A 15,212-nucleotide genomic window follows, 5' to 3' on the forward strand; every position below is an offset into this window, starting at 1 on the left:
GCGCATATCAATCTTGGAGGAGGATTTGTCAACACTTAGCAAAATTTATCATTTCTTCCCTTCTTGGAGATAGGCGCATTTGGAGCTTGGGGAAGGAATTTTCCTTGGTGAAATTTCATCCTTTCTTGCCATCATGAAGTTGGGTATATTTAGGAAGTCCTGAAGGATTTTCCATACCTTAGTAAAAATTTCAGATTTCCATGACCTGAGGAATGCTTGGGCGCATTTTGGACTTGAAGGAGGAATTCTCTAATACTTAACCATTTTTTCACTTTTCAAGAATTTTGTCCTGAAGGAGGGAATTTCCAACACTTGGCCAATTTTTCATTGTTTACAAGAATTTTGTTCTGAAGGAAGGAATTTCCAACATAGCCAATTTTTCATTGTTTCCAAGACTTCATGAATGCTTGGGTGCACTTGGAGGGGAAGAAGGAATTTTCCCATAGACAAATTTTTACCATTTCCAAGACTTGGACGCCTTTGGAGCGGCAAAGAAGGATTTTTTGTCCTCACGGAAAATTCATCCTCGGAGTGGATTTTCCACTCTTGGGTGGAGTTTTGGGTTGGAGGAGGATTTTCAATTTTTGCCAAATTTCTTCTTCGTTGAGAATTTTCCACTCTTGTGGTGGAGTTTTGGGTGTTGAGACATGGACCAGCTAGAACTCGAACCTAGGACCTTCCATACGTTGCTGGAGTGCTCTACCACTGAGCTACTGGCCCCTCTTGGATCAGTCTATCGTCGGTCCGAGTGTGGCTTATTTCCAACACCAACACCCCCCCTTAAGCCACACCTCTCGTGTGCTTGGGGCTCTGTTGACGTGTATTTTGTACACCATCAAACACAAAATAAAATACCCAAGGGTACCTTATCCTCTCTTGAGTAAAGCTTCTGAATGCTGAAGATATCGCGAAAAGGATCAATCAGGATGACTTCAAGGTTCTTCGTTGTAGGATCTCTATGTGTGGATAAGCTCTCTGTGGTATGATGTGATTTGCTGGAATCACAAGGGGACTTACATTTGATGATTGAACGTCTGATCTGCTTTGAATATTGCTGGAACACAGGATATTACTGCCTTAGATTTGGAAAAAAAGGAAAAAAAGACGAGGGCGAGGAAAGGATCTAATCCTAATACTAAGAATGTAGGAGCAATGAATGATCTTAGATAAAATTCTAACTAAGTCTTGTTTTGACATCCCAGGACCATCTCCACAAGGTTAGTGCGATCTTTGAAGGAAAGCTTTATGATGTTCAAATCATCACTGCAGGCATAGACACCATCAGGTTGATGCATATCAATGAAGAAGCGACAATTGAAGTTAAGCTTAAGCTGAATGATTCCAATTGACTACACAAGGCAAGTCTGGAATCAACAAATTGCTAGTAGTATGGATATGCGAATTTCACCATCAATCAAGCACATTTCTTCCACTCATCTAATAACATGAAATCAAATATGAGAAGTATAAAGACCATGCAAATTGTCGAATCGACCCATAAATTTCACCATTTCTTCAATGAAGTTACAAGTCTTTTACAACATCTTGGCAACAATCTTTGCCTTCTCTCTCTACTCTACTCTAATTGCTATTCTATCAATTGACTAATTCACTATCTAACTACTCTCTAACTGCTTCCAACTGCCTTTACAAATGAAATGCTAGGGCTTATATAGTGCCCTCAATACAATTCGATGGCTTAGATCAATTCGAGATCAATGGCCAAGATTTTACAATGAAAACCCTAATTAGGGTTTGTTACAACCATTACATAACATTTAATGCTTGACCAATGATAAAATTATATTGCTTGGACACATGTCCTCTCTGGAAAATTCCACCAATGGATAGCTGGGGTAGGTACATCGAAGTTTGTGCCACCTTCCATAAGTTAGGTACATTGAATCTGGACACGCTGAGGTGGACCTATCTGACTGCAGAAGTGATGACTAGGATGCCACCTCATTTGACACTTGGTTGATACCCAATTTGGTAACGTTGAGAAGTTAACCTTAATTAATTTCTCTGAAACTATCTGCTTCTTCAACGAACCCCTTTGGTCTGACTTCTTTTGTCTCTGATGTGCAAGATGATGATGTACCTCGCCTTGGAATACTGGATTGGAAAAGGTTGCCCTTATCCTGATGATGTTTGATCGAAGAAGGTCGTCCTTGTTGATGCTAGACTGGAGGAGGTCGCCCTTATCCTCGCTTGATCTTCTTGGAGGAGACCGTCCTTCCGACTTGTAGATCCTTCGAGCTTGGGAGTCGCCATCTTGATACCTACACAAAATATTAAAGTTAGTTTTTTGAGCATCAAACCTCAAAGCATGAAATTTAAGACCTTTCAAAGGTAAAACTTAAGATATTAATTTGAAAAAAGTCATGCTAAATCAAGAATTACACATTTTCAAATTAATAATGAAATGGAATTTGGATCTTTAAGACTTAGATTTTACAGAATTGCAATGGGATCACAATAAGTCTTGAATGAGATCTTCAAAAAAGTAAATCTTCATACCTTCCCTTGAGTACTTAAGTACAAAACTTTGAAAAAAATGATGAGAGAAGACTGGATTTTGATGGACAAGCTTAGATTATAGTCCTCCCTTGGATGAGTCACGCCTCCTCTAGCTTCAAAAGAATTTCACCTTCCACAAGCAAGAAATTCGCCTCTCCAATAGCCTTCAAGATGAATTTCGCCCTTAAAGGAATGATTGAATGATTTGAAATGTGAAGCAACACTCCTCAATATATAGAGCGCTCACCTTCCACTTACCCATGAGGCCGACTTGTCAAAATAGGCCTAAAAATAAATAAAATTGCAAAAAGGAGAGGCTGACTTGATAAAATAATAAAAATAAGTCCTCAAGCACTCCATTTTTAATTTTGATTTCACAAAATTAATTTTAAATGCCTTTATAATAAAAATTCGATTTTTTTTTGAGGCTCAAAATTAATTTATTAAATGCCAATGCGCCTTTATTAAATGCCAATTTAATTTAATTTTTATTTTAAATATTTCGAAGTTGGCAATTTTGGCATCTAATTCGATTTTAGAGGATATCAACGTTGAAATAAGGTAAAAATAAAGAATGCCAATAACTTCGCTCTGGTCCCTTGGAGAGGGACAGGAGCGAACTTGCAATCTAAACCTTGTATTCTTCATTTTTTATCGCCAAAACTTCATCTAGGCATCCAAAATGGCACTTTCAATTGGAGTCTTGAATTTAATTCGCTTGATTTCTAGGAGGAAAGTGCCTTTAGGATTTTTTTTCGCCCTGGACCCTTGGAGAGGGACAAGAGCGATTTTTCACTTTGGTCTTGATCCTTCACCTTTTATTTGTCGATTCTCGTTGTGGGGTAAGCGATGATCCCCTTCATTCATTCTATGCATGCTTAACTTGTTTTTTGCAAGGCTAAATGAGTGTTCCAAGGATTTTCGCCCTGGTCCCTTAGTGAAGGATAGGAGCGACTTTTGCATTTGGCCTAGGATCATCAAGTTTTTGGAGGTAAATCTTTGTTCACCATGCTTTAGAAGACCCTTCCAATCTTGCTCAATCTTTCCTTAGCATAATCTTGGAGAGAACTTGTTGATTTTATAAAAATCGCCTTGGTCCTTTGGAGAGGGATAGGAGCGCTTTGAGTCCATTGCACAAATTCATGATCACATTAATCTTCAAATTACTCTCCAGGCGTAGAATATCACATTTCACTACTCCTTGAGTCTTGGTAACAAAAATATCATTTCAAAATGCAAGGTAAATGGGCATATTTGGAGATTTCGCCCTGGTCCCTTGGTGAGGGACAGGAGCGCTTTTCCCAATTGTCATCAAAATTTGCAACTCTTGCATCTCAATTCCACCTCGAAGCATTTTAAACATTATTTCAAACTTGCGCCTTGGCCTAGATTTGTTCAAATTTGGAGAGAAAAGCTAGATAATATGTTTTTCGCCTTGGTCCCTTGGTGAGGGACAGGAGCGCTTTTTGTAAATTCAAGTTTGTCTGTCCTTTGCTAACCTTCCAAATTATCTTCAATGGGCTAATCATGTCTTCTTCCATTCATTTCGATCACAACACTTGCCTTGTCTTTGCAAGAAATTTACACTTTTAGAAAATCGCTCTGGACCCTTGGAGAGGGACAGGAGCACCTTTTTACTTCATGGTATATTTCCTTGTCTTTTAAACCCTCAATCGTGTCTAAGGCATAAAACATCATTCGTCCTTCCCATCCAAGTCAAGTTTTGCCATAAAATCTCAAACAAAGAGAAACTTGAAAAAACGCCATGGTCCTTCAGTGAGGGACAGGAGCGCTTTTTGTCATCTAGGCCAAAGTGCTTCATCCTTCATCTCGAAATTCTTGGCTAAGGAAGATATCATCTTGTTATACGCCATGAATAAGAGTTCAAGCCCAAGAAAGGTTTAAAAATGTGTATATAAAGAAAATCGCTCTGGTCCTTCAGAGAGGGACAGGAGCGAAATTACCCTTCTAGGCAAAACTCCATCATTTCATTGTCTTTAATCAAATCTGGATGCTCTATCACGTTCATTTCATCCTCCACCATGCCTTTGATGTTCCAATTTGACCAAACAAGGTCAGGAATGACTCAAATAAGCTTTTTCGCCTTGGACCCTTGGTGAGGGACGGGAGCGAAATTTGCTCTGGATCCTCGGTGAAGGACAGGAGCGAAATTTGACTTTTGAACTCTCCATCAGGATAATTTTATGGAATATAACATTTAAGTATAAGTGACTTATACTTTAAGTTATATTCCATATATACTTTCAGGATGTTTGAGAGTGGTTTCAGACCTCCAGGAGCTATATTGCAAAATCTAGTTTTTTGAGGTTTTTTAGTTTCCAGACTTAGTCAAATTTCAGGATTAGGACATTCCAGACTTAGCCAAATTTCAGGATCAAGACATCACTCAAGCCGGACTTGCTATCCATGTGATCCCCTTGGCGACACTCAAAATGCAAAGGCTAACGGACAAAACCTTAAAAAAACTGAAAAACAAACCCTAGAAAGCAAAAAGCAGGGGTCCCCATTTGCAATGGGGCGATGTGTGAAAACGTCACAACAGGCTCCTAGCCTAGACCTGGCTCTGATACCATGTTGAGACATGGACCAGCTAGGACTCGAACCTAGGACCTTCCATACGTTGTTGGAGTGCTCTACCACCGAGCTACTGGCCCCTCTTGGACCAGTCCATCGTCGGTCCGGGTGTGGCTTATTTCCAACACCAACATTGGGCTGGAGGAGGATTTTCAATTTTCGCCAAATTCCTCCTTCGTTGAGAATTTCCACTCTTGGGTGGAGTTTTGGGCTAGAGGAGGATTTTCAATTTTCACCAAATTCCTCCTTCGCTGAGAATTTCCACTCTTGGGTGGATTTTTCCTTTTCGCCAAATTCCTCCTGCACTGACTTTTTATGCTCTGCATTTCATCTTTGTTCTTTTGGACTTGAATCTGGATATCTTTTCCACTTGCAGTTAACGTTCAGTTGTTTCTAAAAATAGAAAGTCTGCCCAAACGCAAAATTAGGTCAAATGGGACCACAGTGAAACTTTCTAAAAATAGAAAGTTCTCAAATTATGCTCAAATTTCACTGGTAAGACCTTTAAAAGATCCTCTTTCATTTTTTCATATCATTTCTCAGATAACTCATTTCCTCATATCATTTCTCAGGGTTATCTTGACACTTAGCCAAACATCCATCATTCCCTTCCTTTGACTATGCATTCTTTGTTCTATTATTGGACGATGAAATCACCCACTCAACGATGTCCTCCTCTTAGCATCCAAAGTCTTGCTCCACGTAATATGCCTGAAGAAAGACAAGGAAACGTTGTGAGGTACAAGCATCAATCAAGTTCATAGTTAGCAAAATGCAAAGTTTGAAGGATAAAGCAATAAGCACAATGCATTTCTCAATACGTTAAAACCCTTATTCTCGACTTGATGACAATATTAAGACTATATCTTGGCTAGGTTGTATATTCCTTAAGAACCCATTCCCTACTTAGTCACTCCATTACTTCCAAAGGCCTGAATCTAGACCAACAAGACCTTATAACTCATTCCTTAGGGTCGGGAGACGACACAGACTGCAAAAGACTTGGTTTATTCAGCAAAAACAGGGGGTCCCCATTTGCAATGGGATGATGTGTGAAAACATCGCAACAGGACATTGGGGGGACAGATTCAAAATAACTTAAACAAACTAAAAAAAACAAAAAACAAAAAAAGTAAATACAATGCACCAAATTTGCAACAATAATCCTTGTCTTTTTAGTGTTTTAGGGGTTTTTAGCATCTTTTTCTTAAAAAGTGAAATTTATATTTTTAAATTCACCAGATGTTGTAGACTGTCCAGCTCTGAAAAAAGAGGACATCCCCGCCAAGTGTCTTTCTATTTCTCAACATTCAAAAGGACCTGATTCTCATGGTTGCAATTTGAAAAGGCATCTTTTAGGGATCATTTTGGTATCCGGTTTATGTGCTCTTCTTGAAATTTAAACTTGATTTAAATTGTTCCACATTTGCCACTTCCGCATCTCATGTTTCTATAGTTTTTCTCAGCAAAACATTCCTTTTCTTGCTGGTCTTTTGCTAGCAAATGAAGGCATGATGCCAATCTGACTGCAAGGATTGTGGGGCGAAAGGTAGTTAGAGAAATTAATTGCCAAACTCTTAATATTTTCATAAGATGTGCCAATCTAGTAAGCACAAATTCTGGAGTAAATTGAACTCTGTTGGAGAGTAAGATCTGCCATTTGTCTAATGACTGGCATTCTCAGTCCTTGATCTCTTTGAAGAGTGCCAAAGTTGGAAGATACTGGTAAAAAGATTGATACAAATTCAGCAATTTTCCAAACCCCAATCAAAATTTCCAAGTACCTTTTCTACATGTTAGAATCTTCCTGGGACGGGAAACACAAAAGTCGTATTAAATACCCAAGTCCTGTGTCTTTTTTTTCTATTCAAATTTAGCTATTATCTCTTGCCACTAGTCAGCAATGGAATGCAGGATAAATACCTAAGTAGCAAATGTTTTCACTTGTAATTATAAACTTCCATATTTGATTTGATCAGATGCTCATGATGAGGAGGAAATCTGTTTTTAACCAAATAACACATTAGCAATATCTGCTAGAATGTTTAAAGTTTTAAACAATGTATTGTGCCTTAAAATGGTGTTGAGAAAGTACAGGGGTTAAGAACTAGATTGAGTCATCACCACTGAATTCCACACCAAGCTATTTTTAACCTCCTGGTAAAGGAAGTTCTTTGATTTTTCCTTGTCTCTGGTTATGTACTACAAATAACCAAGAGTATCAGTGGCAATCACATACAACTATGGAGCTAGAGAACCTGATGAAAACAGGCTGTGAAAGATTCTCTTATTGTCTCATTGGTATCCTCTGTCAATATTGTTTCTCTTAACAATAATCTTAAGGAAAATGCACAAGAATGATCAAAGGTGTCTTGTCTGATAGCTTACCATTTTTAACGTACCATGCATCATTGATTCTGGTCAAAAAGTCTATATCAAGTTTTAACTAGACCCATCTCCAGCCAAGCATTCTAATCATCCTGATATTTAAGATACTTTTTAACCCATTGATTTACTAATGTTTATCAAAGATCTTTTCTTTCTTATTCTGAAGGTATTTATTGGTTAGTAACTTTAAGAGATACTGATGTGAAAAATAAAATTGTAACATGCTATGCTGGATAAGTTGTCTTCAGGTTGCTTGTAATGTGTATAACTGAGAGACCCCAATTCTGCATATCTATTAATTGCGATTATTGAAAAAATCAATTATTAATACTTTAGCCCCACTGTATAGGATACTTGACCAATCTTTGAAATGTATTTAAACACTTAATAGAGCTTGTCAAAGATTATAACCTATAGAAAAGCATGAATCTACAACAAACTGTGTATTCAAATTTTTTCTCATCCTGATGATGGATCATGTAGTGTGATCCAACATGTTGATAGTTGATACTAAAAAATATTACACAGTTACATCAAGAAGCATTCTCGTTAACTATCACAGATTCTGGAAATCTTATGTCTCTTATTAATTAAAATGACTGTTTTCATCTTAGTACTGTAGTTGCCACCTGCCACAAAATGGACCAAGCAATGAATGGATTTGATGTAATGTCTTGAATAACATTTTGATTATCTTTTATATCTTGGTAAGATGTTTGGGGTAAAATACGAAATTTTAGCTGATAATTTCAGTTCTAATTTTAAGTTGATTTTATTCAACAGGACTGGAAGCTCTGCAGCTGCTATCTTGCCTGAATCTTAGTCACAATCTCCTGCCCAATTTTACTGCGCTTGCTCCTTTGAGACTAATAATGACATTAACGGCATTGAATATTGCATACAATGAAATTGGATCACATTCTATTGACACTACAAGGTATTCCTTTCCGTCTGTTCTAAACAATTCATCTGCAAGCACCAAAGAGTTCAGTGGAGACATGGAGCAAGACAATCTTGAATGTTCTTGGGAAATCACATTAATGTTCAAGGGCTTGCATCTTAGACAACTAGATACTGCAGGAAATCCTGCTATTGATGAAAACTGTAAAATCTCGTTGAAAAAAATTCTTCCAACACTTAAATGGCTTGACGGGACACGTGTGGCTTAAAAGTGTTATCTACCAGTGTAGCATATTTCTAGCCCCTGGATAAAGCTCAGTCACATGATGGATCTCATCGAATCTACTGTAATTCACAACTTTCCAAAAAGTTCACATTGTGGATGGTTCTGAAGAAACATCATGCTTGCACAACATTGATTCTTCCATGGAAGATAAGCACAGGAATTGTGCTATACATGCTAAAGCTAGTTAGAAATGGCAGCCATGGGCTTTTACTAATGATGGGCAAACCTCATAATTCTAATGGTGGTGAATGGTGTAGGACTTGCATTGTACTTCTATATGAATATGATTATCATTAATAGTGGACCCTAACCATATTTATTTAAAGACAGTCTAGTGCAAGTTCATGGACAATCTTCTTTTGGCAAGACTCAAGTTATCATAGCGAGATTGTGGTTGTGGCTTTTCCGCGTTTTCTGAGATTTCCTTGTTTACTGTAAATTGTGTTCCTTAAAACCTCAGGAACTTTGACTCTAACTTGTACTCTAAATGTCAGTCATATGGTAAGTGATCAACTCCAAAACTTTTTTTTGCCTTATTGCTTAAGTTGTAAAATTTAGTCCTACACAATTAGACAGCATGGGAAATACTAATTAACATAAAGCTGGAACGATGATTTGTCTTGATACAATTTTTAATTATTAGTCAATGCTAAGCCTTTGAGTTTTGTTTTTATTGAAAATAAGAAGACTTGAAGTTTTTACTGTATTATTTTTAGGAGAAGAGGATTACTATCAATGTTACTTTTGTTGTTTTCAAGTAGCTTCATAAATAAATAAAGTTTGTGCATTCACTTAGCATGGGAAATATTATAACACTAAGAGATCTTTGAGTTTTGTTTTTATTGAAAATAAGAAGACTTGAAGTTTTTACTGTATTATTTTTAGAAGAAGAGGATTACTATCAATGTTACTTTTGTTGTTTTCAAGTAGCTTCATAAATAAATAAAGTTTGTGCATTCACTTAGCATGGGAAATATTATAACACTAAGAGATCTTGAATGCAATAAATGGTGAACTCAAATTATCTGCATATAAATAAAGCAACTGTCCACTTTTATGAATTGTGATAAATAACAACAATAAGTGAGAACATGCACTTTGGTTGATAATTGTTTTATTGTAAAGTTGGTTTGGAGTGAGTTCTTCATGAGTTAGGGACAAGTGAGCTGATTTATTTGTCAACAGCACACCTAATGGATAGATCTTACAAGATCAACAAGGGCCATTGCCATTTGCCATGGGAGAAAGAGCACAACAAAGGGCCTAATGGTACAAGTTAAGGGATTGAAGATTCTAACATGCAAAGAACTTCAAGGGAACAACAATGGATATGACCAATTACAAAAAAAAGTGAGTATTGTAAGTATGCTATAAATGGAAATGGTTTGATCCAAGTTACTTTTCTCCTCTTTTATTAAAACAAAAGCGATAGATTATTAAACTTAACTTCCATCGGAGAGTTTGAAATTATGTTAAAATTTTATGATTTCTTTTTAGAGGAAATTCAATCAAGATAGTAACAAGTGTAGTTATGAGTATATGATATAACAAGCTGGCATCTTGAATAGTTGGGAACATTGATGGCACTAATAAGTGCATGACTTGTTTACCATATTGCTTTCAAATACGTTTGTGTAGATTCAAACAACTTACAAATATTGTACTGCTATTGTACATTCTATAAAGATTAAGTGGAATACAATGGCCTCTTTCAAGTAGATCTAGATGCATGCCTATTTAGGAAGTTTAATATGTGGCCTCTTATGTTTATGGACAATATGCGACCAGCATTATTTTTGTGCCCTTTCTTTGACAACCCAATTGGATTCAATCCAAAGCCTAGAATTGTCTTAAAATTGTTACATCCATATCAAAACATGAGTAACTGACCTATATGAAAGTTGACTATAATAATAAGCAGCTTCAAACATTGTACATGCACTTCCACAAATAAAAATTAGAGGCATTGTTCATAAGATTAACAAGAAGAAAATGAATATAAAACTACAAGTTCATCATGAACTTACCTCTATTATTATCTTTCCTAGCCACTCAGTCTAACCATCCATCGCATCCTAGGTATGAGGATCAATTGTTGGACTTGGTGTGAAGTCATAACTAGCATTAGTAGTGGGTGGGAAATCACTTGTATTAGTTCATGGTTCAATGGATCAAAGCCCAAAGAGACCACACCACATGAGATGGGCTCCTTGATTTGATCACAAGATGTTATACCACTGCATTAGTGTGGATCATGGGGATCATGACCATGGTGTAAATGTTATTGCAATTTCCAATTTAATGAACAAGTTATATGCAGGATGGTGTATTTAGAATTTTGATATTATAACTATGACAATAATGTTGTTGTCTTTCTTTTGCTGCAGGTATGGAGGATGAACATGTATCAGGTAGTCACGATCAAGTGGCACATTGATCGGACATGTCTTTTAGACATGTTCGACCAAGATGTCACTTGGTCGTGACTTTTACAACCATCAACCATCAACCGATCCACTCGGTGTCTATGATAACTAATTGGTGCCATTGATAACAGATCGATGTAAACATACTAGATAATGAATCGGTATCATTGATAACAGATCGATATAGACATACCCGATAATGAATCGGTATCATTGTAAATGATAACAGGTCGAAATAAACACACCCGATAATGAATCGGTGTTAAAGCAAATGTTAATAGATCGATAACTAATAGCATTAGATCGAAGCTTAACTTTGTTAAGCAAGTCGTCGATCTAATTCATCTTTATCAATGTTAATATTATAATCATGATCAATGTTATAATCTGATAAACATATTCAGTTTGGAAAGCATAAATCAGATAATCTAATAGCATAGATGAGTAAACCAAAACAGAATAGAGAAGATTAACGGGTAAGGAAAGTCTTATCTTGCAGAAGCTACTAATGCATTAACACTCCCTCTTAGCTTTGGAAGATAGATAAAGTAACCTGCATCACATTTCTTTTCCATAATGTCAGTCTCCAAGAATATATATATGATATGAAGCACCATCAGGACATAAGATACAAATATAAAACATCTTATGCCTCCAATTTATAGAATATATATATGATATGAAGCACCATCAGGACATAAGAGCATCACCTAACCATGTGATATAAAAGATTCATAATTTCATTATGATAAGATATCACCTGAACACGTGATATCAGTATTGCCTAAACACGCAATCCTTAAGGATGATCATAAATTCACATCTTATCCAAGTTGTGGTATGTACAAACAACACTTTATACAAATGTCATATCACCTAATCACATGATATGAAGTATCATCTAGACACATGATACAAATGTCCATCACGTCAATCTTGTGATGACAGGATATCACCTAAGCACGTGATATCAGTATTGCCTAAACACGCAATACTTAAGGATAATCGTATGAGAAAGATTTAAATTCTCATCTTATCCAAGTTGTGGTATGTGCGCTAACACTTCATATGAATGTTTTACCACAACACAATCATGGCTTCATCCATGATCCACCAGAGATCCACCATGATAACTGGTTTGGACATTATAAGATCGTCACCTTATAATTTCTCCATACAAGTGTTCATTATCTTGAGAGATCGTCACCTCTTGGATATGAACCTAGGGGATAAAATCCAAAATGTCCTGTCATGACAAAGAAGTTTACACATTAAACATGCAAATACAGATTACAAAGCAAATTACCTTTCTATCATACCTAAACCTTTTCTGAAGTGATCAACCTTCATTCTGAAAGAGGTTTGGCTAGAATATCTAGAGTTTGATCTTCAAGGGAAAACCCTCCTACTCGAGGGAGAAAAACCCAGCATAAAAATGTCTTCTTTATATATCAAATATGTCTAGCAATAATGCAAGATACAGGCCCAATACATGTTGCTTCACTCCTTGAAGCAAATTTCACAAGAACAAATCTGATTGGCCTTCTTCACAGGATCGATCTGCTCTAACTAATATATAAATTGCTCTTCACATAAATTGAATGGATCAAAGAATGAGTTTGCATCTTCTATATATATGAGGGAGGCACCCTTTCACAAGGGGTCGGTTCTCAATGACACCATCTATCTCTTCACAAGGGTGGCCACTACAACATCAACACTCCCTCTTAGCTAGGGAGGAATCCTTGTTAATAATATAGTTATGAAATGACATCTACCATGGCTACTCCTAGAGGGTGGAACACGATTCATCACGGTACCCAACATGATGACATTCATCATGGCTATTCCCAGAGGGTGGAACATGGGCCTTCTCTTCAGACTTCTCCCTCACAAAGAAGAGTGTATTAACAAGGGCTTGCTCCTCAAACTCCTCTCTCACAGAGAAGAATGCATTTAAGCAATGGCTTGCTCCTCAAACTTCTCTCTCATAGAGAAGGATGCATTAAGCATATCTTCATGATGGTGTGGCTCCCTCTGAGCCTGATATCAACCTTCTGACCTCCTTATCTAATGTTGCTTCTGATGAAATGTTAGACTCCCTCTGAATTTGATATCAACCATCTGACCTCCTCTTCGAAGAACCAGATCGCAAGGACAAACTGTATGGGTTCTTCTTCTTCGATGAATACTTACCGCCATCAACTCAGTCCTATCACTGCAAGCATCGAGTTCTTTCTCCCTTGAATGAAATCTCTTATGCTTCTTGGTTTGTCCTTTCTTTATCTCGAAAGGTCACCTGCAAAACATGACTTATAGAACTCTGACATGTACTTTGACAACATTTGTGCACCTAGAAAGCAATCTCATAAAACTACTATTTTATGCCTCCAATTTATAGAGAAATGGAAGATGAATATTACAAATGGTTTGTACAATCAAACCATGGTAAAATGCAAAAATTTCTATGTCCAAAATGAAGAGGTTCGTTTGAAAATAGTAAATGTAACTTCCAATGAGCAAATGAATAGCACAAATAACTTATTTATAATACTAGACATTATCTTTGACTTTAACTCCTACATAATGCCCATATCTCAACACAAACATCCACAATCAACACCCAACTCATATGGACCCACCAATATCATTCAAGATTGCTCCACTACTCAATTTTCACACCCATGATGAGATATTTGCTAAATATAGTATTGTAATTATCATTGCTAACTCCACCTTCTTCATGAGATGTGAATAGAAGTAGATAATGAAACTATTAAAGGTTAATGGGATGAGTTTAGGATGGACTAATGGAATATAGGATGAATTGGGAGGTGTCAAGGGTTTTCTATATGACATGAAGTAGGTACTTGATGTGTGTAGTAGTAATGGAGAAGAGAGTTGTACACCAATGAGTAGAAGGAAAGGTTTATTGTAATGGTATCTATAGGATGAAATGTGGAGGGATGTGGTATAATATAGAAGGGATAAAGGGACAAGACCAAGAAGGATAATGTTGCATAAGGTGAAATAAGAGATGGTACAATGGGATGTGAAGAGAAGAGGATAATGGAACATAGGATGAAATAAGAGAATTTAATGGGATGGGAATAGAGGGTGATAATGGAACATAGGATATAATAGTAGAGATAAATGAAGTGGGCCAAGATGGGATAATAGATAACAGGGTAAATTATTAGAGATTAAGTAAATTGGATTAGGAGGGACTAATGGAACATTGGGTGAATTAGGAGGTTTCTAGGTTTTCACTATAGGACATAAAATGTGAACTTGAGGTGTGTAGAGGTAATGGAGAAGAGAGTTGGTCAATAATGAGTGGAAGGAAAGGTTTCTTGTAAGGGTATGTGTATCTAATGAAATTAGGAGGGAGGTAGTATAATGTATAAGGGATAATGGGATAGGACTAAGAGGGGATATTAGAACATAGAGTGAAATAAAAGATGGTTTAATACAATACAAGATTGACTAGTAGATATTGGTGGGATGGGCCAGGAGAGGATCATAGAACACCTAGTAGATATTAGTGGGATGGGCCAGGAGAGGCTCATAGAACATAGTGTGAACTATTAAAGTTTAATGGTGTTGGGATTAAGGTGTCACCAATCTTGTAAATCTCATGTAATTTAATTACTCCTAATATTTCTTGTAAGTTGCTCATAAGGGATGGAAGGTTTTCACTAATGATGATTTGCTTCTAATGGTATGAAAATATTTATTTACTAGCTTCGATAATTAATGATTTATTAAAAAAATGTTATAGATTATATTAATAGTACAAGTATGGTGGTAACAGTAAAAAATGTTAACTTGGAAGATCTTTGTGTCCACCTTAAGAATCAACTATTTTGAGTTATTATGATGACTATCATAAATTGTAAGAATCTATGATAAAATATGACACATGTTATAAGATTCTATGATGACTGTGACAATATTTATGATAGAACCTTTGTTATTTTGGTCCCTATGCACCCATGCATGGAAGACACCATATGATAACTGCAAGAGGTTTTGTAAGAGCTCATTATTGGTTTACAAGTGAAAATTCTAAGGTGGACACATGAGGATTACACTAG

General features: G+C 36.5%; 1 protein-coding gene across 1 annotated transcript in view; it reads left to right on the top strand.

The window, feature by feature from the left end:
* LOC131038330 (geranylgeranyl transferase type-2 subunit alpha 1) overlaps positions 1 to 9,055 on the top strand; it is a 114,392-nt gene extending 105,337 nt beyond the window's left edge. Inside the window, exon 8 of the mRNA XM_057970716.2 lies at positions 8,287 to 9,055. Coding sequence (XP_057826699.1) covers positions 8,287 to 8,672 — 386 coding nt within the window. The 3' untranslated portion in view covers positions 8,673 to 9,055. The remainder of the gene's footprint in view (positions 1 to 8,286) is intronic.
* Positions 9,056 to 15,212: the final 6,157 nt, after the last annotated feature.

Source organism: Cryptomeria japonica, chromosome 9, assembly GCF_030272615.1.
Source record: "Cryptomeria japonica chromosome 9, Sugi_1.0, whole genome shotgun sequence".
NCBI lineage: Eukaryota > Viridiplantae > Streptophyta > Pinopsida > Cupressales > Cupressaceae > Cryptomeria > Cryptomeria japonica.